Source organism: Trichomycterus rosablanca, chromosome 13 (genome assembly GCF_030014385.1).
Source record: "Trichomycterus rosablanca isolate fTriRos1 chromosome 13, fTriRos1.hap1, whole genome shotgun sequence".
Taxonomy (NCBI): Eukaryota; Metazoa; Chordata; class Actinopteri; order Siluriformes; family Trichomycteridae; genus Trichomycterus; species Trichomycterus rosablanca.
The window spans coordinates 26,061,601-26,088,388 of NC_086000.1; the positions used below are offsets into that span (position 1 = coordinate 26,061,601).

Sequence of the window (26,788 nt, forward strand, 5' to 3'; positions counted from 1 at the left end):
TAAGTGCTTGATTTATTAATTACAATACAATACAAAGAATACAGACTTTTCTATCCAGGCTGGTAAAACATGTACATTTTGAGCCCAAACTTACATTGGCTTATAAAACAACAGAAATAAGTCCTTTTAAGTCAGCCTTAGTTCACAATGCTCTTGACACTTCTCTGACATTTCTAAGCTTTAAGGATTTTCACACTTTAAGGATTTAAACAATGTCCAGTTTGTTCACTGTTGATAGTAAATGTATAGTAAATGTTCATAGAACTCCACCCCACCCAAGGAGGTACACTGCTTATCATCAGAAATGCAGTTAGGGGGTGAGAAAGTGATATGTTGTGACATATCTAATGAAAAAATGTAATATCTCTAAAACAACAAATTATCATGTTTTCTCTGAAGTTATTTACCTGATGGAGAATTGATCACAAGACTAACTGGTTCATTTCCAAAGTCCCAACCAGTGAATTACACTTTAACAGTAATGTTTAACAGTAATGTTTATCAAATAAAACCAAACATGCTGAAAATAGACGAAGAAACCGGTTTGGTTGGAATTGGCTTGACCACAACATGTGTTGAATTGTATTTTAATCCATCCTTAACTTTGTGTATGTCAAGTTCACTTGTGGCTATTTTAGCTCTGGACCCTGGTTCGATGAAAGCACTATGTGGTGTTATAAAGTGGCTATGCAGGAGCCGGTTCCCATGGCACTGTAATGGACAGTATGCGCACACAGAAAAGTTGGATGAGCTCAGGTCCAGCTTAAGCGGCTCCAGGTCAGAACAGGTTCGTGGGATGCTCAAAGCCGAGTTTGCTTTCTGTTCATCCTGAATCCTGGTTCTTTTCTCACCATTAGATTCTGGAACCCTGCATGCTACAGTCCCATCGAAGTGTCTCCTCCATTTGTACTCAAAATTGTGTGAGGAACGTGGTTCTTCCCAAAAGGAAGCCGGAAGTTGCCTCTTGCGCATGGGGATCTGACCCTGTGTGCTTCGGGCTACTGTGATTGGGTTCTTATCAATGTTCTCTTCTCCACATGTATTCACACCCTGCTTTTCGTTCATATGGTTTTTAGGACTTTCCTGCAAAAACATGACGGGTTTGTCCTCAGTTACTCTTGAGATGCTTCGGGGGGTCCTGGAGCACTTCTGAGAGAAACGCTTCAGCTGTTTCTGCAGATACTTTCTGTGATCCACTGAGCGTCTACATGGCGCAGATTTGTCCAGAGCCGCTTTTATGTCGCTTGAAGCCAAGTTAACGAAGTTCAGTAATGTTTTGACCTCGCTGTCAGAGCTTGCCATTTCCCCAGGTGTTTCCTTTAAGCCATTCCGTGATGGTAAATCTCTATCTGAAACAGAGTTTTACAGGTGGAGTCCACATAAATTGGCATGTAGTTAATGTATATATTTTAAAAGCTATTTAATGTTTTATCTATCTATCTGTCTGTCTGTCTGTCTGTCTGACTTTACAAGTGCTGATGATGCTCAGTTTACAGCATACATGTAAGACAAAATTTACCTTTGAGGATTTTTGTATGGTTTAAAGAAATTTTAAACAATTTAAAGACTCTTTGAAGCTTCAAGGGGTTAGTTACATCAAAGTGTTATTGTGATACAAATAGTTAAAATTTTGACACTAATTTAATCTCCCTGAATGAGCTTGACATGTTGATAAGGCTCAGTTTTTACTTAAAACTTTTTATGATCTGAGTTTTACATACCATCAAGGGTATGGCTTTTACCATCAAGGTAAAGGGTTATCTGGATGGTTAATGGTTTTGGGTAACACCATTTACTGATTTTTAAATGGTCTGTCTACTGTAACTGTCTGTTTAAGTGATACTTTGATTTATGTTTAATTATTTCTTAGGCCAATAATGATAATAATAACAACAACAATACTATTAATAATGCTAATAATAATAATGATATTAATAATAAAAACAATTGTAATAGCAATTACAACAAAAACAATACAATAATAATAATAACGATAATAATAATTAAAATGATAATAATTATTATAAAAATACTCACTGTTTTGGGGAGACGCTGTCCAGCTTGGCTGCCCTCTCACTGCAGTAGTTTAACCACTTGAACAAGCTGAATGAATATAAACTTGGTGTAGTTATGGTGCTTCCTTTGAGCCAATCAGCGACCTCAGTCCCCCTCTATGCCCCCCAAAGAACCTAAGCGCTCCCCGCTAGCGGATTTTTCCTCCTCGCATATTGTTGCCATGGTAATCCCTAAAGATACAGAGCCGAATAGATGCGATATTTCTTTGTAGCGTCTGTTGTCCAGTTTGATTTTTATTACAGATATGAATAAACATATTTTATTAAACGGCACACAAGCTTAGTTTAAACATTAAACTTTTGTGTAAAATGTAAAGTTTTAGTGCAGACTGTGTCCGTGCAGTGATGCTTTATAATTACTAAGACACAATGCGCACTTTTCATGAACTTTTAACTGTTCCGATCTAACCTCCTCTACCTCCAAGTGATGTCAGAAGCATTTGGATTTTGAAGAGGAGAGGGGGTATCCTTAAAAGAGCCCGGCATAACCATGGAAAGGGGGCTTGAGCGCTGAAGAATCTTGTCTTTTCTGTTTGCCCCCTCAATCGAGCCGCACAAAAGCTGAATTACTCATTCAAACCTGGCCGGACAAAGGCGCAGGAGCTTGGATAGCACTCTCTGCATTTGTAGGCAAACATTTAGAGATCTAAATCGAGTCGTCGTGAAGGAGAAAGAGTTAGACAAAGCCCATAGAATTGCCATCAGCAAACATTTTCCCGTGTCATATTAGCGGAGTCTCCATGACTCCTTCTGGCCGGCAGACAATAGCGCAAGTTTGCACACTCGAATACTGTCACCCTGCCAACGGAGCCCGGGGCCGCAAACAGGACAATCCTCGCGCGCAGAAAAGCACGGGCTCTGCGGGGAGCACTCGCGCCAGAAAAGAGGAAAAGGGGTCTTGTGAAATGCTAATTGAGCCCCGTCCCACATGGAGAAAGGGGGAAAGGGAGCAAGGATACCTTTCCACCTCCTTCTGACTGACTGAGGCCTATTAGTGCTGTGAGGCTGTCTGGACAGAACATTGCAAAGCATGCAAGCCTCACCACTTTATACACACGGTGGTCCATAAGCACCTATACCACTAACTAAAATCATTTCTTGTGCATAGAGTATCTATTAATAAAAAAAGTAAAGTTTTCATAATGTTCTATTAAAAACGTAAGCTAAAAAAATAATGGTAAAATGGAAGTTATACATTTTGTATCTGTAAAACGTATTAAAGCTGCAGTATGTAAGTTTTTATTATTTGAGTATTAAGTTGTTGCATTCAACTTTTAAAAAATGTAATGCTTTGTGTTTAAGTAGTCAAGTCTGTCAACTATGTAATTTTAATCTATAACCTATTTTTTTCACCCACCTTAAAATGTCAAATAACACAGTCACACATTAATAAAACAGTACATTTAAAAGCTGCAATATCCAAAATATTTTGCTAAACAGTAAATTAACACTAAAGTAGTACAGAAATAACACCTTAAACTGGTGCTGTTGTGCTAGAATGCCTTTACATTTAATTGCCTAAAAGGAACTTATTTTGATGCATTATTATTGTTAATTTTAAATAAGGTAAATGTGAAATTATGTATATGTGAAATAATGCTGCTGCGTATGAGATAAGGCACAGATTTGTGGAATAAATTAGCACATCTGTTTGCTGCTTGATATTAAATTTTTTTGACCAGACAGCTTTCCAAATCCCTAGTGAAATACGTGGCTTTAGATTACAATAATGCATGATATAAGATCACAATACTTACAGAGTAAATGATGGAAAATAAGGATGTGTAAATACTCTCTGAACCCAAATCAGACTTAAAGTATACAGCAACATCCCCAGTGTTAAGTTTGCGTAGTGTTTATGAAAAGCACATCCAAATAGTCCCTAAGCCAACATACACAAAATATTAAAATATACATGTATTAACAGAAAAATCTAATTTACAAGTACGTGTTTTTACTATCTAAACCGGACACTTTGTTTTTTTTTTACTTATCTTTTAATATATATATAGCACATCTCACTTCATACAGTTAATTCAGGGTTCTTTATTTGTCCTGTTCTATAGGTCTTTACATGCCTGCAGGATTGCATAGTAATTTCTTTTTCTGTTCTCACCACGTCTGTCTGTATCAAAAGGCCAAATAAACAAAAGCATTGCCCATTCCTGGCTGCATGGCACTTTTGATCTTTTGAAGCAACAATAAAAGGGGAAATAAAAAGCATTATGGTCTAATAAACCCTGTCTTTATTTGACAGTCTGTGGAAGATAGATGGTTGGACTGTAGGACAGATGATTGATTTATTGTCAAATAAAATACATGGTAAGTGGAGCAGACTAAATCCAGATTAACATTTACGTTTTAAATATACCTATTGCATTTATTTTCTGAAAACTACAGGTCTACAATTCAGTCTACATGATTTAGTCTACTGTATGAATACAATAAAATGTGTGTGTGTGTACATATTAAGTACGCCATGTAAATTATTACTAGACAATAACAAATAAATTGTAAGTTTAAAGAATTTAAAAACAATGCCAGGACACGATTAATAGTATCCTTTGTTCAGTTTAAAACAAAGAACAAATTCAGACTAACCTGTTAATTAGAAATTAGACTCACCTGTTCCCACCTTCTCAGTGTTTTTTCTTTATATATATATATATATTTTTTTTTCTTTTTTTTTTTTTCTTTATGCATTTTCTTCCCTTTTTAGCGCGTCCAATTGTCCAATTGCATCATGCTTCCTCTCCACCAATGCCGATCTCCGCTCTGATTGAGGAGAACGAAGCTAACCCACGCCCCCTCCGACACGTTGGCAGCATGCCGTATGCATCTTATCACCTACACTTTGACGAGTGCAGTGCAGCTTAGCGTTGTGTATGGAGGGACACACCCTAAGAGCACTCTTTTCTCATCTCTGTGCAGGCGCCATCAATCTGCCAGCAGAGGTCGTAATTGCACCAGTCATGAGAGAGAGACCCCATCCTGCTTTGTCCCACCCATCTGAACAACAGGCCAATCATTGTTCATGTGGCCGCTCCGCCTCAGCCGGTAGGCAGAACTGAGATTCGATAAGATGTATTCGAGATCTCAGCTCTGGTTCCAGCTTGTGTTTTTACCGCTGCACCACCTGAGCGGCCCCGTGTTAATCTGATTTTAATTAGCCTATGAATTGTGGCTTTGATGCTTAAAGGACCAGTTTTATCCCCTAGTTTTTGTTTACAATAGCAACGACGAGAGAGCTGTGTAAGCAGACCAGAAATTGTATTATCACCAAACACAAGCAGTACAAGACTATCTTAAAAGACCTTGGCATCCTGACTTTAACAGTTCAAAGTATTTAAACTTGCATTTAAAATCACAATGTCATCCCTGAACATCGTTTTCCATGAAAATTCTTCCTAACCTTGTCTGTCAGTTTGTCCATGATTATTGCAAACAAGAAAGGACTCTTGGCCATTGATGCAGGCCCACTTTCACTTTAAAGCTGTTTTTAATTAAATACTGCATACAGACACTGCTTTCTGTTCTTAATTTGCATTTTGCTAGTCACAGTTTTGTATGATTGATTCATTTCAGCTTAATGAAGCTCCTGACATATCATTTTTAACTTGATCAGCATTGTGGTAACTTGTACAATGTATCAGTACTTTTGTACTTCTCCTTTTTTGTAAATTGTCTAATCATGTCAGTGCGTTTTGATTTGCATCCACTGGTGCATTTAGAATGTGTGTCCACAGACTATCTAATCGTCATTGATTTACCTACAGTTGGAAAATGGGCCTTTTTTGTGCCTTTTTTAGATGCTTTTTATAGCTGATGCATTCTGGTAATTAGACAATTAATCTAATGAAACACATGTAGCTGTCTGGTTTAGTCACTTAAGTCAAGCTGCTTTTTATTTAATATTCAAGGCTCATTGGTTCACTTGTGCCAGAATCAAAATGACTGCATTACCACTGTCTTCCACTAGAGAGCAGCAGATATTCACTAATTTAAAAAAAACTATCCGCCACAAAGTGTGTTGTTCTATATGAATTATGTAAATTATAACAAATTGTATTGTGTTATGATAATGCTAATGATTTGCTGTTTTTAAAACTTGGGCTAAATTTCCCACACAAGTAGAGGTGGCCCAGCTGGTAGTGTGCATGCTGTACAGCAACATAGTTTCTGAGTTGTCGAGTTTGATATTCAGTTTTTGGTCAGTGTCTGTATGAAGTTAAGTTGCATGTTTTCCCTGTGTCTTCATAGGAGGTCGACTGGCTACTCTAAACTGCCCCAAATGTGCTCATTTGTGCCCTTGTGTTCATAAAAATGAATAAATGAATGAATAGATGAATACCACTATCAAACCACAAAACAGCCTACATATTATGGAGGCGACACGGTGGCTAAGTGGGTAGCACTGTTGCCTCACAGCAAGAAGGTCCTGGGTTTGATCCCCAGGTGGGAGCGGTCCGGTTCCTTTCTGTGTGGAGTTTGCATGTACTCCCCTTGTCCATGTGAGTTTCCTCCGGGAGCTCCGGTTTCCTCCCACAGTCCAAAGACATGCAAGTGAGGTGACTTGGAGACACTAAATTGTCCATGACTGTGTTTGATATAACCTTGTGTGAACTGATGAATCTTGTGTAATGAGTAACTTTGGTCATGAATGTAACCAAAGTGTAAAACATGACGTTAAAATCCTAATAAACAAACAAACATATTATGGTGTATCTATAATGCAAGTTACACTTTCAATACACATGTATGGTATTATGTTTAATGTTCAATATGTTGGCTGGTTACTTGTCAATTACTGCATCGAATTGTGTTTTTCTCCAACAACCATAGTATCATAAAGGGCTATGTATTTAGCACAGGAGTCTGGATCTCTTAGGGGATTGTCTCTCTGTTCTCTTGGGGAAGTGTCTATAGCCTAACCAGATGGAGGAATGTCAACAAAAAAAAAAAAAAAGCCCATCTCTGTTTTACAGTTGTCTGTTTTGTCAGCTGTATGATATGGGTATATTGCTTCAACAATGTTGTTTTATTATATTTATACTATTTAAGCTTATTTTAATATTAAGGAGGATTACATATTGGTCAGTGCACCTTTAAAGCAATGAAGCAATGAATGCAGTGAACTACCACATCATTAGAGGTAGCATAGTGACACATTTGGCAGCACAATTTAGTCCTGGGGTCCTAAATTCATTTTTTTCTCTAGTCACCATTTGTGAATGTTTCATATGTCCTGTGTCCATTAGGATTTCAGTGGACACACCAGTTTTCTTCCACCACTCTAAAACAGAGTTCAAAGTGAACTGATTCATTCAAATTGTGTTCTCTACAATCAGTTGTATCTAGGGTTCCTGCCTGCTTTGTGCCCAGTCATTTCAGGTGGTACCACAACCCTAGAACAGTATGTAAATGAATATCACAATTTACTAATATGGAAAAATACTGTAAATTTTCATATACATTGGCAATATGTGAATACCTTTTTTAAGTTCCAAAATGTTTCTCTGCTATAACAGGGAGACCAGCACTGGGGTGATATTGTAAAGGCCAGCATGTGTCGTTTAAGGTTCATGACATTTTTAAGCTCATTCAGTGGTGGATGGTACATGACAGACCCCATTGCTAAGCAGTGCTTTTACTGTGTTCATCCTCTGGGGCAAAATAAGATTAGACTGATGCAAGAGCAGGAGTTCTAAATGTCAGGTCTGCCTCTCACTCTGTCTTTAATAACATAAAGGTCTTGCAGCTCGGTTATTACGCTCACACATGATAAAATGGCACAGGTACCACAGCTATCTTCCTCTACTGAACATTTCTGTGTTCAACTGCATCCATCCCAACCCATTGGGTTTTGAACTTTATGAGTTTGTGGTAAACTATTGAGAATAAAGGTTTAAATCAAACGTGGAGTCACATGGGAAATGTGAGTAATAATTATTAAAAATAATTATTACATGTGAAATGTGTATGGTTAAAAGATGATTTAAAGTAAAATCATATTAATAGACCATAATCGTAATAAATGTACGCTTATTTTTTATCTTTTTAAAAATTTTATGTCATGTGTTACCTATAAAGTTGTGGTGCAGCATGGTGGCTTGGTGGGTGGCAAAGTCGCCTTACAGCAAGAATGTCCTGGGTTTGACTTCCAGGTGAAGCAGACTGGGTCCTTTCGGTGTGGAGTTTGCATGTTCTCCATGTGTCTGCAAGGGTTTCCTCCAATAGTACAAAGACATGTACGTCTGACATTGAATTTGAACTGATGAATCATGTGTAACTGTAACTAAATCTGTAACGACCTGTCCTGTCATGACTGTAACCATCCTAAAATCCTAAGCAAACAAACCAAAGTTGTGGGTTTGTTCACATATTCCACAATTATCCACATATTCCAGTCATTTATTTACTTTTACATTCATTTACTTTTGCCAGTTACATAAAGATTCAAGAAAAAACTTGTTTTTATTGCATATTACAAAGTGTACAAACCTAGCAAATATAACCCACAAACGAAAGTACAGTAAATGTGGGTGTTCTCCATGGTTGTGCAGCTGGTAAGTGGGTGCTGTATAACATCATGACAACATTTACATTTTTAGCATTTAGCAGACGCCGTTATCCAAAGCGATTTACATTGCAGTTACAGTATACAGTCTGAGTAATTGAGGGTTAGGGGCCTTGCTCAAGGGCCCAACAGCAGCAACCTGGCAGTGGTGGGGCTTGAACCAGCAACCCTCTGATCACTGGTCCAGTACCTTAACCACTAGGCTACAACTGACCCCATACTTTATTTGTCATATATACATATACAGATGTACAGTACAATGAAATTCTTTTTTTCGCATATACCAGTTTGCTGGGGTCAGAGCGCAGGGTCAGCCATCGTACGGTGCCCCTGGAGCAGACAGGGTTAAGGGCCTTGCTTAAGCACCCAACAGTGGCTGCATAGCAGAAATCTTCCGGTTGATAGCCCAAAGCTCTACCCACTAGACTTGGTCTGGCTACTAATTTGGGAACACCTCCCATAGGATTTTGCAGTCTGTCTGTGGAAGTTTGTGCCCAATGAGTCAAAAGAGCATTTTGCCAAGTCTGAGTTTGCACTGATGCTGGACAAAAAGTCCTGGCTCACAGTTACCATTCCATTTTACATTTACATTTACATTTTCGGCATTTAGCAGACACTCTTATCCAGAGCGACTTACAGAAGTGCTTCTATAGTAAACATTTCATTACTCTAGTCTAAGTAAACAGACAACATGACAATCCTTGCTTTGGGTCACTGAGGCTGACATGTTCTCCTAATTACTGAGAGGGTGTTCCTTCACCTCCCACTGGCTGCTCCTTTAGGTTGACCTTACGACAGACATAAAACCATAGTTTAGTGTAATTGAATAAATGCATTAATGAATCTGTTGACTGATTAATGCCCTTAGACAAATACCTGATATATTGTTAGTTACAGGTTTCTATACAGCTTAGGAAGACGTTTTCTCTTCGCTCCCTCTGTTTAAACATCCCTTTATGCATCTTTTTTTTTCCAGCAGATGAGTGTGTGTACATGTGCATGTGCATGTACGTGTGCCTGTGCGAGTGTGTGTGCGCGTGTGTGCATGCGCGCGCGAGTGCGTGCGTGTGTGTGTGTGTGTGTGTGTGTGTGTGTTCTCTTCTTATGCCCGATGGAAGTTCTTCCCATCAGTTTTTGTTCTCTCCAGCCAGCAGCAAGCGCACTTTAGCCGGACTGGTATTATTTCTGGATTCGGGACATAAAACGCAGAAGAGAAATGACCGATGCGTAGCTGTGGAAGATTACGCAGAGAGAAATGCATCCACCTAGTGCAGCTAAAGCATCTGACCACTCTCATCTCCTGCTTTCTGCACGTTTGCTCCTACTTGCAGAACAGGAAAGTAAGCGGGGATGGTGAGGAGAGCTACACGCTTCCATCAGCTTCTAGATACAAAAGCAGCGGGATCGACCTGCCACTTCTATGGATCCGATGATCGGTGCTAAACTCGGGAAACTTTCTGTCGAAAACCAGATTGTCGGATTGTAGAAAGTAATCTACTATTTATTTCGAGTGCATTCTCGTTGATGTTCGTAACATGATGTGCGTGATGAAAGCGTGACTTCTGTACTCTACAAAGCGCTCTACATCAGCATCAGCATCAGTTCAGTCCTATGCGCTGTCCGCCTGATCGCACGCACATCTCTGTACCACACCAGGAGAGGAGGGATGCTGATCCGAGACACAACAACTTTTAGATCAAGGCTTCGGCCATTTATGTTAGGCCACTGCTTTTTCACCTCGTTTCTTCTTTCGTTTTTTCTTTTATGCCAGGTAGGTTGAATTTTGGGTTGATTGTGTTAGTCACAGTGAGTTTTATGTGCGGCGTCCCATTTATAAGGTTCAAATCCCAATCCTGGACATGCGCTGTCCAGCAGGCTCAAGTTTTTGTTTCTCAAAACACATTGTAATTTTCTAATAAGCTAACCCTTTATTGTTTGGATTTGATGTGTTGTGCGGGAAGTGCATTATCAGGACTGGAAAATACTATTGCCCTGTGGGACAGTTAGGATAAACAATTGTTAGAATTTTTGTTTTAATAACACACCAACTATTGTATACAATGCCCTAATTCAACACATTAATTAATCATTTACAGAACAGGAAACAAACAGAAAAACCTATTATAGCAGTGATTGTAGTTAAGGATTTGACGTTCACTATGGTAGGGAGAAACCTTAGATTTTACATTCTGGTATTGAACAGGCATAGTGGATTGGTGGGTACCACTGTCTTGTAACAGCCAGAAGGTCCTGGAATTGATTCCCAGATGGAGCAGTCTGGGTCTTTTTTTGTGTGGGTCCCGTCCAGAAGCTTTGTTTTCCTCCCACAGTCCAAAGACATGTAAGTTAGGGTTTACTGACGAGGGTTTTCTGAGGTCGGGTTTCAATGCAGCACCGTCGGAGGGATTTGAGGTCACGGGTGTTGGGTGTTGTTTTTCGACCTTGCCCTTTACACACACACACACACACACACACACACACACACACACATACATTTCTCCAGATGTCGTTATCTCGAGCACTGTGGAAGGTTCCAAAACAGGAGTTTATGATCTGCCCTGTAATGGATTACTGACCTGTCCGAGGTGTTTCCTGCCTTCGGCCAGTGAATTGGACCCACCGCAACCCTGACCAGGAGAGACCGGTGGTAAAACAGACACAGAAGGAATGAATGAGTGAATGAATGTGAAAGCTGGACCCGCCAGACCACAGAACTCGTTTCCACTCTGCGTCAGTCAGTGCATTTCAGTTAAGTTGATGCCCAGGTCATTGTCTTGCATTATTCAACTTCTATTAAGCAAATTCATTGTTTCCTTAATGAGTACAGCAGTTTAGCCCATGGGATGCACTGCAGCCTCAAACTATGATTCTCTCTCTATCATGCTCTAGAGCTGAGACAAGGATGTGGTGTTTTTGTGTAGCATTTAAACATCATTGTGCATTTTTACCAAAAACCTCTCTGAGTTCATCTAGACACTTAACTTACTGATGTCATAATACCACATTTAAGCTTTCAGTTAAATCATGGTGTTAAAGCTATGATTGATACATTGATACAGATATTAATATTACATCATCAAAGCAAACAAGTCATTAAAAAAAATATGCAAAGCATTAAATTTGTGATATTGAGATGGTTTATTGTAATATGTGATCTGGGTTGTGCCAGTATAAAAATCAGTATGATACCAATACAGCACTTTTTGCAGTATCTGCACTGATACACAGAACATTGTACCAGAGGTTTTGTTAAATATTTAGGTGGTATTTCGCAAACTTGATATGCCACACTGTTCTTGGAAAGCAGTTCTTTTCTCTATGCTGTCTTTCCAATACATCATCTTCATATTCGTCATATTTATGCTTTTTGGTTTTGCAGCCTTCTTTAGTTCCATGTATGTCTTCAGTTACGTTAGGGTCATTTGTTTTAAATGGAGTATGTTTAATACATCATTTGTTAAGAACAGCAGATACAGACATGATTACAAAGCTGTTAACTGGAACATGTGACCTTTGTAAAAAAAAATTAGGTTAAAGCTTGGCATATGTTGTTCCAGGCTGGACTGTAATTAATCAACATATGTTTTTAATAATGACTATAAAAATAACATGTGTTATTAGTTGTAATATAATGCATTGTATGTGTGTGAAAGAATTAGACCTTGATTTAATGTAAATCAATGCAGAAATCTAGGTAGTTCCATTTTTTTCTTGTATTTATCAGTATATTTTTAAGGTTTTACACAAATGCCCACACAGATACTCGTAAGAGTCTTCAGGCACTTCAAGGGTCAAGTGTAATGTGTGCTCCTCATGTCCCAGTGCCCTCCCACTAGCACCCCTGAAGGCATAGAAAGCCCATTCTGTGTGTGGGAGATTCTTTTAGAAAGCGTTTCACAATTCTCTGTGTTTGCTGTGTTAAGTTCAACTGTGAATGCAGGAAAAGCGTGCACTTATATTTTGATTCTTGCTGAGGAGAAGTGTGAAATTAAATGACCATATTCACATTTATCAAAGCATATGTCTGCTTTTATATTTCAACATATTATTAGCAGTGTAAATGTGTAGTCACAGCTCTGAGCACTTCAACTATCATAGTAGATCCCACAGTGCATACCAACCCACACATCATACCTCACTGTATGTGCATAGTCTGTTGATGTATCTACCTCGCTTCCACTCATGCAATTTCTTCTTATTACACCTACTCAGGCTAATCTGTTATCTTTTCACTCTCCTGTTCTCTCTCTCTCAGGCTGAGCTACAGAGGTCATGCTCACAACTTGGCACTCAGAAAAGAGGGGAAAACTGCCAGTTGCTTTGCCACTGCAGGATTTATCCACCTCTACCTCCTCCGCCTCCACCTCCACCCCCTCCTCGACTACTTATTTCCACAGGTAGGGCCTTCAGTGAGGACAACAAATGCTTGGGGTCAAGAATTCAGGCATGTACCTTTTACTCTGTGCTTATCTAATATAGTGAAGGATAGGTGCAGGTCAGTAAATAAGTGATGAGTGTGTGTTGCCCTGCAATAAGGTGGCCCCCTGTCTTGCTTTGTGCCCAGTGCTTCCAGGTGTCACTGCACCCCATAAGCTTACAGAATTAAGCAGTTAGTAAAATAAATGATGAATGCAACCTACTATGATATTCCACTGTATGTAGCTGATGACACAGTGCTCATGTCTGTAAACTTGTCTGATCACATCTTGAATTGACATTATGTAATGCCTTGGCATTTACTCTTTTTTTCCTTTCATATTGCACTAATGCACAAACAACATGGTCACTAAATGTGCTCTTTCAAAGGTCTTTCAACCTTATTTATTGATGTTTTTTTGTTCATAATGCAGATGTTACTTTAGTCATTGGTCCAGTTGAGCAGTCTTTGTGACTGAAGTTCCTGTCATCCATGGCCCTAAAATGAATGTGGATCCAAATCAAAATCAGCCAGCCCACAGAGATTTGTAGTATATTTATTTATTTATTCATTCATTGTCTGTTTTTTTTCACTGCTTTATCATATTTAGTGTCGCAGTGTGTACAATTCACTAGTACATTCATTTAATAATTTTAGCATGCAGTACATTTAGCTCAATACATCTGCACTTATTATTTAGCTTCCCTCTATAGTTTGGCACCCATCTGTAATATGAATTCATGGTTTGTGAAGGTTAAGGTGTTTCTGGACACCAAATACAGAGCCTTTCTTAAGTGTTATAGAGTTTGATCCAGCAAAAGCTGGAGACGTGATTGGGCATGTTTTGGGGAGTTTTTCTTCTATTACAGAAATAAAAGCATTTTCTCTCTACTCTTGTGCAGAGAGTGCAGAATCAGTGGGACAATCACGTACTGCTGCCCTTAGGGAGCTCCGCATATGCCTGGAGCAGCTTGTGAAATGCGTGCCTGCTGCTCTGCCAGGCACAGTGGTTAGCTTCCCATGCAGGAGCTCCTCATTAAACCCTTAGATAAGTTAATTATATTAGTGGTTTGTTACAGAAAAGGAGATAACAAACTGGGCCAGTGTTCTAATCTAGCTTTTTTATGCTGAGCTTGAACAAACAGCCTAAAGCAGCCTAAAGTGAAATAGGAGTATGATTGTGAGGGTTTGTGCTTTATAAAGGTTGAATTTAGATTTACTGTGCCATCAATTAAAATGTGTAGTGTCCCAGGTCTTTGCATTTTATAGATAATACCAAAAATTGTAATGTTCAGAACTGATATGTCAGAAATAATTTGATCGGTGATTATTGCATTGGTCTATATTTGACCAATGTGGCTATTGCATTGATTTGTATTTGTTTTATGCATAATCTGTACAATGCAATTTTTTAACATTACTTAAAAAGCTGCATAATTAAAAATAACAAGAACACAGAAGTATTATAAAGCAAGGTTTTGTGTGTCAATGTCTTTAAACAAAAAAAGTGTAAGAGTTTCTGTGGGTAACACACAGCAAGCTGGGTTCTAGTGACCTGTGCTTGATCTACTGTCACTGTCTGTGAGGAATTTTGCATGTTGTTGTATGAGCAGGTTTACTCTGGGTTCACCAGTTTCTTTCCATCCCAAAATATACAAAATGTGAATTGCCACATGTTGTGTATTATAGATTACCAGCATGTGCACAGTGCTTAAGATAAATGATTCAACTAATAAACAATTTAGGGCTTGTGATTTGCCTTATTATATTATTCTAAATATTACATTGCTTCTACTCACTAACCAAAAGCTTTTCATAAAATACAGTTGAAAACATCATACACTATTTCTGTTTCTTCTTATTTTCAACATACACTATTTGTTCTCATTTTCTCATGTTGTATGACTTACAGTACCCAAAGGCTGGTCTTTTTAAACTGTTAAAATAATCTATATAAAGATAAATATAAAAAAAAAAATAATTCTACAAATCACTCAGATAGATATGCTGTTTGGAATTGCCCTGTGTTCTTTTGTCACTCCATTAAAGCAGGTCAGCTTTTATGGAGTGACCATCTCTGACCCTGCCTCTCACTGACTCACACTTTGTGTTTTTAGTTGCTGAGCCTCCTGTTCTTTTGCTGCAGCCGTGGTGGATGGACTTCATTGTGGTGGGGACAGTAGGATGTGCTTCAGCTTTCTTACTGCTTTTAACTGTCCTCCTTTGTTACAAGGCCATTAAGAGGTACAGTCCCTATTTGCTTTTAAGAAATACATTTGTAAGTACACTGAATACAGCCTTATCATGTCATTGATGAAAACCTACCAGCATATGTTTTTCATTAGAGAGATTGGTAGTACTGCCACTCAGTAAACATCATTTCCAGTTTCAATACTTGCATTGCGGGCATGTTTTGCAGGCATGGCTGATTACTGGACTATTTTGTATATAGTGCTTTTATTTATTATTATAGCATAAATTACGTGCACTGTATATAACAATTGCCCCTAAAGCAATATTGTCTAGCTAGCTAATTTAGCATGCAAAACTAAGATTTCTTATTGGATTACAAGAAAATACTAATACTAAAAATAAGTAATATCAGAATCATGAAAAAATGAACGATATGATATTTGCATTAATTTGCGTTGATTAACAACACAATAATGTCACATTTGTCACAATTAGGTTTACAACAGTAGATTTACAACATTTACAATACAAACCAATCTTTCTATCTCGAAAAAACAAATGTGTTTGAATTTAAAATGGGCAGCAACCCAAACCATATGCAACAGTACTACACACTAAGCAGCTAAAATGCAAGTTTTTGGACAGTAATCTAGATCTAAATTATATACAATCTAAAATACAGTGTTCCCACCTTATCTGCGAAAAAACATTCTACAGACAGAAGAAATAATGTGATGCTGGCCTTGGAATTCATGATGGCAATTTTCCAGCTCTCTGTAGCCATGGGGCTCTCTCATTGTAAAGTTGCATTATTGAGAATGTGCTGCTGCTGCAGTGAGATGGATGCTGTAATCCTAAATCTTTTTTTTCATATTTATTAGCAATTTTTAGAAACACCTCTACACCAGCATAGGAGTAGTATTTAGTCATGCTTCAACAAAACATGCAGTGAACCTGTGGACATGTGGACCTATATTATGCCTGCAAATCAGTGGCGGCTGCTGGTCTTTCAAAGAGGGGAAGCTCATTGTTGGCTTACATTATAAAATTTGTCAATTTATTTATACATAATTCTGCCCTCCGTTACTTTTCAAGAAAATGGCCTGAAATGAGTTGCAGTTTGTCTTTCGACTTCACTCGCTAAATCCGCAATGGGACTGAAGCTCCCAGTGATTAAGTGATGGTGTAGATCTCAAAATAGCTGTCAATCAAAACGGGATTCAGGCTTTCGACTGATCCTCCAATCATCTTGCAGAAGCTCAGCGTCCAGACCCACCCACAGCTCCATTCACCTCCAGAGACGCTCAGCGTCCGGGGGCGGGACAAAATCGTGGCATTTATCCAATGACCGGCGAGTTTCGAAGCAATGAAAAAAACCCTCCCATGCAGTCCCATAGAAGTACTGTTCTTTTGATGTACACCATAAGTGTGGAAAACAATTAAGGAAGAATTATCAATGTAGTCATGCACCAACGCATGAGCATGTTGGTCATCAAATAGTTGCTTAAAAATACAATGTGCTACCGTTTATAGTTATTAATTTATGTCTGTTGTACAGCTTCAAATGCATAAGCATCACTGTTCTTACTGAAACACTAATCAGATGAGCAGTCTTTGAGACTAAAGCACCTGCCATTTAGAATAAACCCTCTTTTAATGTCACTTAGATAATTTTGCCAGCTTGGACCAAAATAGAGGTTAACTTGATCTGATAATCCTTCTGTAAATGCCACAGAGCATGGTATAAATTCTGGTAGCTTCTGCACTTGTCATGTTATTTCCCATTTATCCCTATTTTTCCTACCTACCTGCTTGTATATATATATATATATATATATATATATATATATATATATACAGTGTATCACAAAAGTGAGTACACCCCTCACATTTCTGCAGATATTTAAGTATATCTTTTCATGGGACAACATTGACAAAATGACACTTTGACACAATGAAAAGTAGTCTGTGTGCAGCTTATATAACAGTGTAAATTTATTCTTCCCTCAAAATAACTCAATATACAGCCATTAATGTCTAAACCACCGGCAACAAAAGTGAGTACACCCCTAAGAGACTACACCCCTAAATGTCCAAATTGAGCACTGCTTGTCATTTTCCCTCCAAAATGTCATGTGACTCGTTAGTGTTACTAGGTCTCAGGTGTGCATAGGGAGCAGGTGTGTTCAATTTAGTAGTACAGCTCTCACACTCTCTCATACTGGTCACTGAAAGTTCCAACATGGCACCTCATGGCAAAGAACTCTCTGAGGATCTTAAAAGACGAATTGTTGCGCTACATGAAGATGGCCAAGGCTACAAGAAGATTGCCAACACCCTGAAACTGAGCTGCAGCACAGTGGCCAAGATCATCCAGCGTTTTAAAAGAGCAGGGTCCACTCAGAACAGACACTCAGTTGGTCGTCCAAAGAAGCTGAGTGCACGTGCTCAGCGTCACATCCAACTGCTGTCTTTGAAAGATAGGCGCAGGAGTGCTGTCAGCATTGCTGCAGAGATTGAAAAGGTGGGGGGTCAGCCTGTCAGTGCTCAGACCATACGCCGCACACTACATCAAATTGGTCTGCATGGCTGTCACCCCAGAAGGAAGCCTCTTCTGAAGTCTCTACACAAGAAAGCCCGCAAACAGTTTGCTGAAGACATGTCAACAAAGGACATGGATTACTGGAACCATGTCCTATGGTCTGATGAGACCAAGATTAATTTGTTTGGTTCAGATGGTCTCAAGCATGTGTGGCGGCAATCAGGTGAGGAGTACAAAGATAAGTGTGTCATGCCTACAGTCAAGCATGGTGGTGGGAATGCCATGGTCTGGGGCTGCATGAGTGCAGCAGGTGTTGGGGAGTTGCATTTAATTGAGGGACACACGAACTCCAATATGTACTGTGAAATACTGAAGCAGAGCATGATCCCCTCCCTCCGGAAACTGGGTCGCAGGGCAGTGTTCCAGCATGATAATGACCCCAAACACACCTCTAAGACGACCACTGCTTTATTGAAGAGGCTGAGGGTAAAGGTGATGGACTGGCCAAGCATGTCTCCAGACCTAAACCCAATAGAACATCTTTGGGGCATCCTCAAGCGGAAGGTGGAGGAGCGAAAAGTCTCGAATATCCACCAGCTCCGTGATGTCGTCATGGAGGAGTGGAAAAGCATTCCAGTGGCAACCTGTGAAGCTCTGGTAAACTCCATGCCCAGGAGAGTTAAGGCAGTTCTGGGAAATAATGGTGGCCACACAAAATATTGACACTTCAGGAACTTTCACTAAGGGGTGTACTCACTTTTGTTGCCGGTGGTTTAGACATTAATGGCTGTATATTGAGTTATTTTGAGGGAAGAATAAATTTACACTGTTATATAAGCTGCACACAGACTACTTTTCATTGTGTCAAAGTGTCATTTTGTCAGTGTTGTCCCATGAAAAGATATACTTAAATATCTGCAGAAATGTGAGGGGTGTACTCACTTTTGTGATACACTGTATATATATATATATATATACTGTATATATGAACATAATGTGCTGAACAGACTTGATACTGATGCACTCGATCTGATCTGACAGCAATCCTATTTCTAATAAAGAAAACCACTTCACATTCAGTCTGGTGACAGTAGCTGTATATGTCAGATAACATTAACAATTTTATCAGATATAAAAATATGAGGGTGTGAAGTACATCAGAAACATAACATGAACTTAAATTGGGGAAGCGGACAGGTCTGTTCTTTGTTTGTGCACTATATTTCTTCAACTGAAGCAGTAACATTTTGCTTATTGCAGCTGCCTGTGTGCCAGTGGTCTGAACAAAGCCAAGGAAACAAAGCCAACAAATAGCCAAGAACATAAAAATAGAAATGTGCATTTTTTTAATCAGCAACTTACAAGAAACTGTTTTATAGCCTCTCTTGCCACTGAGACTCCTCATTTTAAGTGACTAACCAAGGAAAACCCTGCTGAAACCTTTGATGAGTGCAAGTTTAATATGCTTATTGGTCAGTCATTCATCACTGGAAAAAATTCTGTTCACATCACCATATAGGAAATATCTGTATAATAAAATCACAATTATGTGGCCAGTAAAAGAATCTTTTACTTGCCTTTTATTATGACAAGATGTTTAACAAGTAAACTACTTAAACTGATCTCAATGTACTTATAACTTCAAACAGGGATGCATGCTGCACTTTAACAGCTTTGATATGAAATATTGATCAGTTCTGTGAACTGTTCTGTCACCACCTGGCATGTGTTAACACATGGCATTTATTATTGAGAAGTATGGGTGGTACCAGAACCATGGGACGCCCAAACGGACCGTAAAATTTAATTATGCATATTTTGTTTTCTCCTACTTACACTAATATTGAACATTTTACACTTGGTCATAGTTAAGCTATAACATAAATTGTATGAACAGCTTGGGTGGTCTAGGTAGGTTCTGAACCTGTCTTTTCATTTATATACAAGATCATTTGTTTCAGGTTCATAAGAAATATAGAAATTATTGTGAGAAAAGTGAACAGAAGTAACATACAATTCTTGGTTGCAGCCCCTTTGGTAGATTTTTATGCTTTTGTAGCCATAACAGAACAGAGGCAGTTTAGAAGGCTAAGAAATGATGCATGTACTGACTGCATTCAGCTCAGTTCAGTGTTATATAAGTCTAACAAAGACTACTGGCTGATGTGGCATATAAGACATAATGCACTGGAGAAATATAATAACTGTTAAGGTAATGAAAGGGAGACAAAGGGCTGTTTGAGTAGTCCATGTTAAATTACATTTATGGCATTTCACAAATGCTGTGCATGGTTTGTATTATCAAAAGACAAATTAAAAAGTCAAAAGCCAGCCTTTTTGGCAAGCAAATCCTCTATGCCAACCATGTGTTCTGGATGCCTGTAAACCTTAACCAAAGGTGATGAGTAACAAAGCCTAAATACTTTATTACTGTACTTAGAAATAGCCAAAAACCAAAATGCTTGATCATCTAAGCAGCTGAGTTACTCGCTTGCTATGAAATCACAATTAGAAACTCATAGGCTTGATGTATTCTTCTTGTTCTTGTGGGTTAAGCAAAGAACTAAATGAGCGCTCTTCTTTTGCAGGAAGCCACTAAAAAAAGAGGAGAATGGTTGTGGAGAATATACCATGAGCTCCCGCAAGAAAAAGACCAAAAATGTTGGCAGTAATAATGTTTTAGTGTAAATCAGACACACTAAAACTAAGAGCTAAAGGTGCTTCTGAATCCTCAGCACGCTTTGATTCAATGTGCAGCATCAGTGATAACTTAGATGTATTGATGTCAGCACCAAATAAAAAAAGATCAAAGTTGTTGGAACAGCATAGGTTGGACTCTTACAATACTGCTTTGCACCTATTGAGATCCACTCTTATGGACAACTGGACTGCTGTGCAATGGAGACAGTAAAGTACTAGTGCTAAAGATGACAGAATCCTCAGCACCCTTTAACTGTGCAGTGTAGATGATATATTAAATGTACATCTAATGTCAGAACTAATTATAAAAATAAACAAGGTTGTTGATGCAGCATAGGCTGGAGTCTTAAAGTATTGCTTTGCACTTATAAAGATCCACTTTAATAGACAATTGTGCAATGAACAAAATGCTAGTGCATGATTTTTTTTTTATTAAAATGCTAAAATATAAAAATGGATATAAAATCTTTGTGTTTAATTTACTATATTATTTATTAATTTATTAGAATTCATTATCTGAAACACTACTTGGAGATGATGCCTATCTTCTTACTAGGTCTTGTGAATATTATAGCTGAGTTTGCATGGTATTCTGTGCACACCAACACAACATTTCTGTCAAATTTTGTATTTATTGTGTTATTTATTTTAAAACTACTGTTTAACAGCAATGCACAGTGAAGTCTGTGGATTTATGTTAGTGCTGTTAGTGTATCATTAAGATAATCCTATGCACAGGCACTTACACAACATATGTTACATCATCATTTTGTGAAGAACCCTAGAGGTCTTTTCAGTTTTCTGCATTTTCTGTAATGTATTGTTGGTGTATACTTATGCAATGATAACAGTTTCAAGGCTATATTCTAGTTGAGGCTATAATGGTGTCTGTACCAAATTCTAGTGATTACAAGGACAATTGTGCAGGAGGCAATCAGTCATGTTTAGATGTAATTACTCATCACATCTGCTAATCATTCCTTTTATAATCTGCCAGACAAGGACCCTACTACAAATGTCCTAACTCTAAATCAGCCAGATTAAGCAAGCATTTGACAGACTTTGTATAAATTATTGCATATAGCTATATTTTAGAAAAAGTCCACAAAGGTTGTTATTATAAAAATAATAAATGTTTGTTGTGTTGCTAGTATGCATTACAGAAGCGGTTGGTCTTGTTTCAGTGATTTAAACATCATGTTCAATGTCTCTTTAAGTGCTGTCTGTTCATCTGACCTAAAGTCAGAAAGGTTGTTGTCATCTGCATTGTAAGAAGTGTATCACTAATATATCAAATAGCTATTTGTAAAATAACTGAAATGTATTATATGTACAGAGGACAGTAAAAGCCTGAAATGTGTATAATAATTTTCACTCACACAGAATGACATATGTTTATATATACCAGAAATAAAACCATTCTAACAGACAGTAGTGGTCAGTAATACGTTGTAAAGGCTAATGTGTATGTAGACATACCTTGTTTGTTGTATGTAGACACACTCCAGCAATTTGAGAATTTGTGATTTCAAGATTTCTACAAATGTAATAAGGACTGTACTGTTCAGATAACACACAGATAACATTTCCATACTAAGCATGTAAATTGGCCAGTGCTTCTCAAAAATCTGAATCTAAACCATGTACAATGCAGAAAAGGCAAAACAATGCAACTCCTACATTTTTTAACAACAATGTAGAGAAATTGTTTTAAATGCCATTCAACAGGGTACATCAACACTTAAAATTTAGTGATTGACTGATACATTGATCTGCTATTTTACCATAAAAGCATAAAAGTAGTAGGCCCAAAAATCACTGGCTGTAGTCTGCAATCACAAAAAAGGGGATCCTGGTGGAACTGATAATGCCCATATAAGTGTAGGATGGTTAAAAAAGTTTAAAGGGTTAGCTCTGTTGTTTTTGGGCATAGATTAAACACAGTCTAAAATAAAATTGGTGTTAACTGTTCCATTGTAGTCCAACAGCATTGTGGTATAATATACAGTATTGCAAATTATTTGAGCAACGCAAAAGGTCAGCCCTAAAACAATAGGCACTCTGGGTAAGAGTTAAACACAAACAATTTGGGGTGCTTAAGCAGACTGACCAGAAAACATATTGCCAGTCCCTACACACACTTTGCTCTTGTCATCCGCTCTTGTTAAAAACACATGTTTCACCATCTAATTGATGGCCAGTGTCTTTTACATAGTCTTCATCCTTTGGGGTGTTTCTCACCTTTGTTGTCCTGTGACAGGATCATGCCTAGTCCATGTTGCACATATGAATATGATAAACACAGCTAATGTCTGCATTGATAGTCATTCATAAGCATTGGCTTGGCTGAGGTGACACATCATGAGTTGACTGTTAGTCCAACACTTAACCAGCTGTAACACCTTCTGGGAATGGACATCAGCTTACCCATTTAATAAGATAATTAAGCAATAGAACACGAGAGGCGAGTGCCGTAGATCATCACAGCCGTGATGTTATTCGCGATAACACACGACCTCAAGTGTTCTATTGTTTTTATACAACAGTTTTTACAAAATAAAGAAAGAAAATAAATCAAAGAAGCCCTGAATTTCATATTAAATATGCTTTAATATTGATAATACCTTCTGCCAAAAAGTAGTTCCACAACGAATATAAAGTTTAACACTACAAAGCAGACATCCCAAGTTGCAAAAACTCATTTCAGGGAGGTAAGAAGAACAAGAAGAAGAAGGCAAGAACCTCCGAAGGGAAAAAAAAAAAGAAATAAAAAACCTCTTGCACACACCAAAGGATATGGGTGATAACAGAACTTTTAGGAGCTGTTAACTGGGCTATTAAGCTAACTGTTCATGTTACAAACACATTAATGTTCCCTACATAGTGCACTAGATTGTGTATCAGATCACGGATTTATGTTCCCTACATAGTGCACTAGATTGTATATCAGATAACGCATTTATGTTCACTACATAGTGCACTAGACAATATATTAGACAATTGATTTATGTTCCCTACACAGTGCGCTAGATTGTATATCAGATAACGGATTTAAAACGCGATCGGGAAAAAAGTCTGTGTCGCCTGCGTGCGCGTTTGTGTGCATGAAGCTTGTCGTTACTGGCAACGCGTCAGCGGAGTAATACAGTTGTGGTGTGAAAAGGCCGTGCTGTTATCACAAATATCAGCACGGTTAGAACGCTTCTCAACCAATCAGATTGTAAGGTCGGATCTAACTGTTGTATAATATCATCATATCATAAGATAAAAGTATGACAGGGCTGCAGCATAATGGATGACAATCCTGTAATATTGCTGAAGCCCCATTGAACCCAAAAGGCATTATTTAATACTGCTAATATACTAAAAGTACTTAAACTGATTTGGGACAGACATGAAGCAAGACCAGAGAAGTTAGACACCTTGATCAGCACCTGGAAATTGTTGCAAAACATTTTTGATCCATTAAGCTTCATTGCAATGAATACGAACAGGACCAGGGACTGTTATAATTTACAGAGACTCCCAAAGTACATTTCTAAATACCCATGATTTATTTAGGTTATTGCAAAGCCTTGATGTATTAGGACAACTGCAAAATCTCAGGATTTGAGTTTTCCAGGTGAGTAACTTGTGTAGTATAGTTTCTGCATGCACCAGCCTATTAGTGATTCTGACATTGTAAATATAGTGACACAGCTAATAGACTGAGGGCTGCACAGCAACATGGGTCCTTAGATCCTGAATTCAAACCTTGCCTCTGTGTTTTCCATTCTCCATAGTTCCATTTTCTTCCCACTTCCAAAAACATGCAGATGTTGGATTGGCTGCTCTAAATTATCTCTAGTAAATGAGTGTGTGTTGCCTTATGTTGAACTGATCCCCTGTACAGGTTGTACAGTTGCCTACTTCCCTTATACTCCCTTAAAATAAAATAATAATAATAATAAAAAATATATATAATAAAATAATTAAAAAAATAACTTAATGAATGAATAAACAGATCAATGAATGAATAAATAAACAAATGTTACTAGCCAGTAAATACACAGGAAGATGGAACGCCTGCTGGGCATTACCCGGTCGCACCTCCTCCGGTGCCCATGTAGTTTCCACTGCAGGGTCATCAGCCAGCCATAAGAATACTAAGTGTTTAGTGCAGCACTAGCTGTTATACAGTGGTAGTTGTCCTGCAGCAATCAACTGAGGACAAAGAAAAGTGTGTCCAAGTAAAGTAATAGATACTTGTCTTACCAATTGGAGCTATACAGATCATTTTGGTATTTACTAACCCCCACTGTTCATAATTTAATCTCTTCACACATATGAAAGAAGACTGTGGAAGTAAGGCAGGAGCAGACATCTGTGAGTATAATTATATAAGTAGCTTCTAATGAATGAGAGATTTAAAAGGCTCTGAGTTCAAACGATCATGGCAGGCACCTGGCATATGTTGCCTCTGTGCAAGGGGAGTAGAATGCACACACACATTCACACTGGGTTTAGAGATGGTAGAAAGGGTGCCTACCCCTCATTTCATAATGAGCAGGGGAGACTGTCAGGATGCAATGGGAGTGATGTCTGTATAGAGTTATGCAAGTATATTTTTTGTCAGCAAATTTGGACCCTGTCAGCAAACTTGAACTCACATATATAATCAATAGTAAAACAAGATTTTATAAATATTACAATCAAAACTACTTTTACTCATTTATTCCACACTGTTTAACCTGTCATGGTTGGTCACATCCCACATTGAAACACTTACTTATTCCCTTACTTACTTACACACATGTTAAGACCAAAAATAGGATGAATGTTGTGGTATGAGATGTGGTATGGGGAAGCTGTAGCCTAGTGGTTAAGGTACTGGATTAGTGATCTGAAGGTTGCCGGTTCAAGCCCCACCACTGCCAAGTTGCAACTGTTGGGCCCTTGAGCAAGGCCCTTAACCCTCAATTGCGTAGCTTGTATACTGTCACAACTGTAAGTTGCTTTGGATAAAAGTGTCTGCTAAATTCTGAAAATGAGATGTTTGTTTTAATATGCTGATACTATAAATGTATGCTAAATGTCACAACTGTGGATCAACAAAAGAAATCGAGAAGCAACAAAAATGTAGGATAGAACAATTCTGTAGTAAAACCAGTCATCTGACACCTGGTGTGGAAGCTTTAAAAGCTTAAAAGGGCAAAAAGCAAAGTCGCTATATTGTAAATAGTATTTTATTAAATACTGTATATTATGGGTGGAATACAGAAACTTCACTTTTATTGTTCCTGATACCTATTTTGAATACTTGTATTTTGTAAATGCCCAATCCAATGCCCAATCCTGTGTATATGTTGTGTGTGATACTTTATCTTGCAACATTTTAAATGTTTACCAAAGTAAATTAAATTCCAGTTCTGAATAGCATTATTATTCTGTATCTGCAAATGCATTACATATAATTTTGTTTTTGCCATTTGTATAGCTTTAAGGGAAGTTTGAAGAGAGCAAATGCTGTTCATGTGTAACTTAATGAGACCTGGCTAGAACTCATCACATCCAATTTATTTGAGGGCGGCTGTAATTGTGTTTGAAGCATTCTGGAGAAAGTGGGCTTGATTAATGAGTAAAAAGTGGATAATTTTCAGGTTTCAGTTACATTGTTTACCTTTATTATCTATTGGTTGGATTTAATTGAGTTACACAGCTGTAGGATACGGATTAGGGCCCAACTTATTTATTGCTATGAGAGATGGAGCTGATTTAAAATACCAAATTGATGGATGGTGTTACCAGCCTTAATTCTTTGTGACACAGATTATATAAAAAACTGATATTTTGAATAAGATTTCAGTTCTTGTTGACATGATTGCATTACCTCAGATTTGTCAGTTGCAAACTCATGCAGCAGTTTCACATCTCAAAGGTGATCTGACAAATCTGGCAACTAAGGTGGCCATTGAAATTCATTAAACTTATTGTCACATTCATGGAACCAGTTTGTGATGACTTGTGTTTTGTTAATTAGCATATTACCATGCAGAACGTAGCCATTTTACAAACCTCAGTTCTAATGAAGTTGTGATAGTATGTGAAATACTTCTTAACCTCTTTTAAAATAAAAATTAAACTAGATACAAGCACAATATATGTTTTACATTTCTAACTTTACTGTAATTTTATTTAAATATATGCTAATTATTAATTTAATGCATGTAAGATGTTCCCAAAAAGTTAAACCAGTGGCACAAATACCACTTTTATTATTTTAAAACAATATTTTTGAGGAAATC

General features: G+C 37.9%; 2 protein-coding genes across 2 annotated transcripts; one reads left to right on the forward strand and one right to left on the reverse strand.

Annotated features, from left to right (window-relative positions):
• Positions 1-2,086, reverse strand: LOC134325584 (protein FAM181A-like). The gene is made up of 2 exons (XM_063007834.1): positions 2,038-2,086; positions 1-1,349 (listed from the first exon to the last, which is right to left on the reverse strand). The coding sequence occupies exon 2, from the start codon at positions 1,300-1,302 to the stop codon at positions 502-504; it is 801 nt and encodes a 266-aa protein (XP_062863904.1). The 5' UTR covers positions 1,303-1,349; positions 2,038-2,086; the 3' UTR covers positions 1-501.
• An 8,232-nt stretch (positions 2,087-10,318) lies between these two features.
• Positions 10,319-20,492, forward strand: LOC134324839 (proline-rich membrane anchor 1-like). The gene is made up of 4 exons (XM_063006715.1): positions 10,319-10,423; positions 12,908-13,049; positions 15,187-15,313; positions 20,393-20,492. The coding sequence occupies exons 1-4, from the start codon at positions 10,319-10,321 to the stop codon at positions 20,490-20,492; spliced, it is 474 nt and encodes a 157-aa protein (XP_062862785.1).
• The last annotated feature ends 6,296 nt before the right edge of the window (positions 20,493-26,788 follow it).

Coding starts and splice junctions, on each gene's coding strand:
- LOC134325584 (XM_063007834.1), bottom strand. CDS start 1,302: ATGGCAAGCTCTGACAGCGAGGTCAAAACATTACTGAACTTCGTTAAC.
- LOC134324839 (XM_063006715.1), top strand. CDS start 10,319: ATGCTGATCCGAGACACAACAACTTTTAGATCAAGGCTTCGGCCATTT. Junction 10,424..12,907: donor CGTTTTTTCTTTTATGCCAG/GTAGGTTGAATT, acceptor TCTCTCTCTCAG/GCTGAGCTACAGAGGTCATG. Junction 13,050..15,186: donor TCGACTACTTATTTCCACAG/GTAGGGCCTTCA, acceptor TTGTGTTTTTAG/TTGCTGAGCCTCCTGTTCTT.